We start from the raw sequence: 216 nt of genomic DNA on the forward strand, positions 1-216 counted from the left end.
GAGGCGTTTCAGAGGCGGAAAAAGGAGAGGGGACGCAGCAGAGAGGGATTTAAGTTGCGACAAAGATGAGACTGTGGGGCAGCAGCAAAGCAACAGAGCAAGCAGAGCAGCAGAGCAGCAACAGCTGCAGCAGCGAAGCAGCACAGCAGCAGCTCGCAGGTGTCGAGACACCGGCAGCGGCAAGCCCAGGCGGGCGCAGCCGCCGCAGCCGCAGAG

The 216-nt window shown here is 62.5% G+C and overlaps 1 protein-coding gene across 1 annotated transcript in view; it reads right to left on the reverse strand.

Annotated features, from left to right (window-relative positions):
* The window catches only part of ETH_00038785 (uncharacterized protein), a gene marked incomplete at both ends in the record, with an annotated part of 2007 nt that overhangs the window by 380 nt on the left and 1411 nt on the right, over positions 1 to 216 (reverse strand). The window contains one exon of the mRNA XM_013374758.1: positions 154 to 214. Coding sequence (XP_013230212.1) covers positions 154 to 214 — 61 coding nt within the window. The remainder of the gene's footprint in view (positions 1 to 153; positions 215 to 216) is intronic.

This window comes from Eimeria tenella, genomic scaffold, assembly GCF_000499545.2.
Source record: "Eimeria tenella Houghton genomic scaffold, Eth_scaff2274, whole genome shotgun sequence".
NCBI lineage: Eukaryota > Apicomplexa > Conoidasida > Eucoccidiorida > Eimeriidae > Eimeria > Eimeria tenella.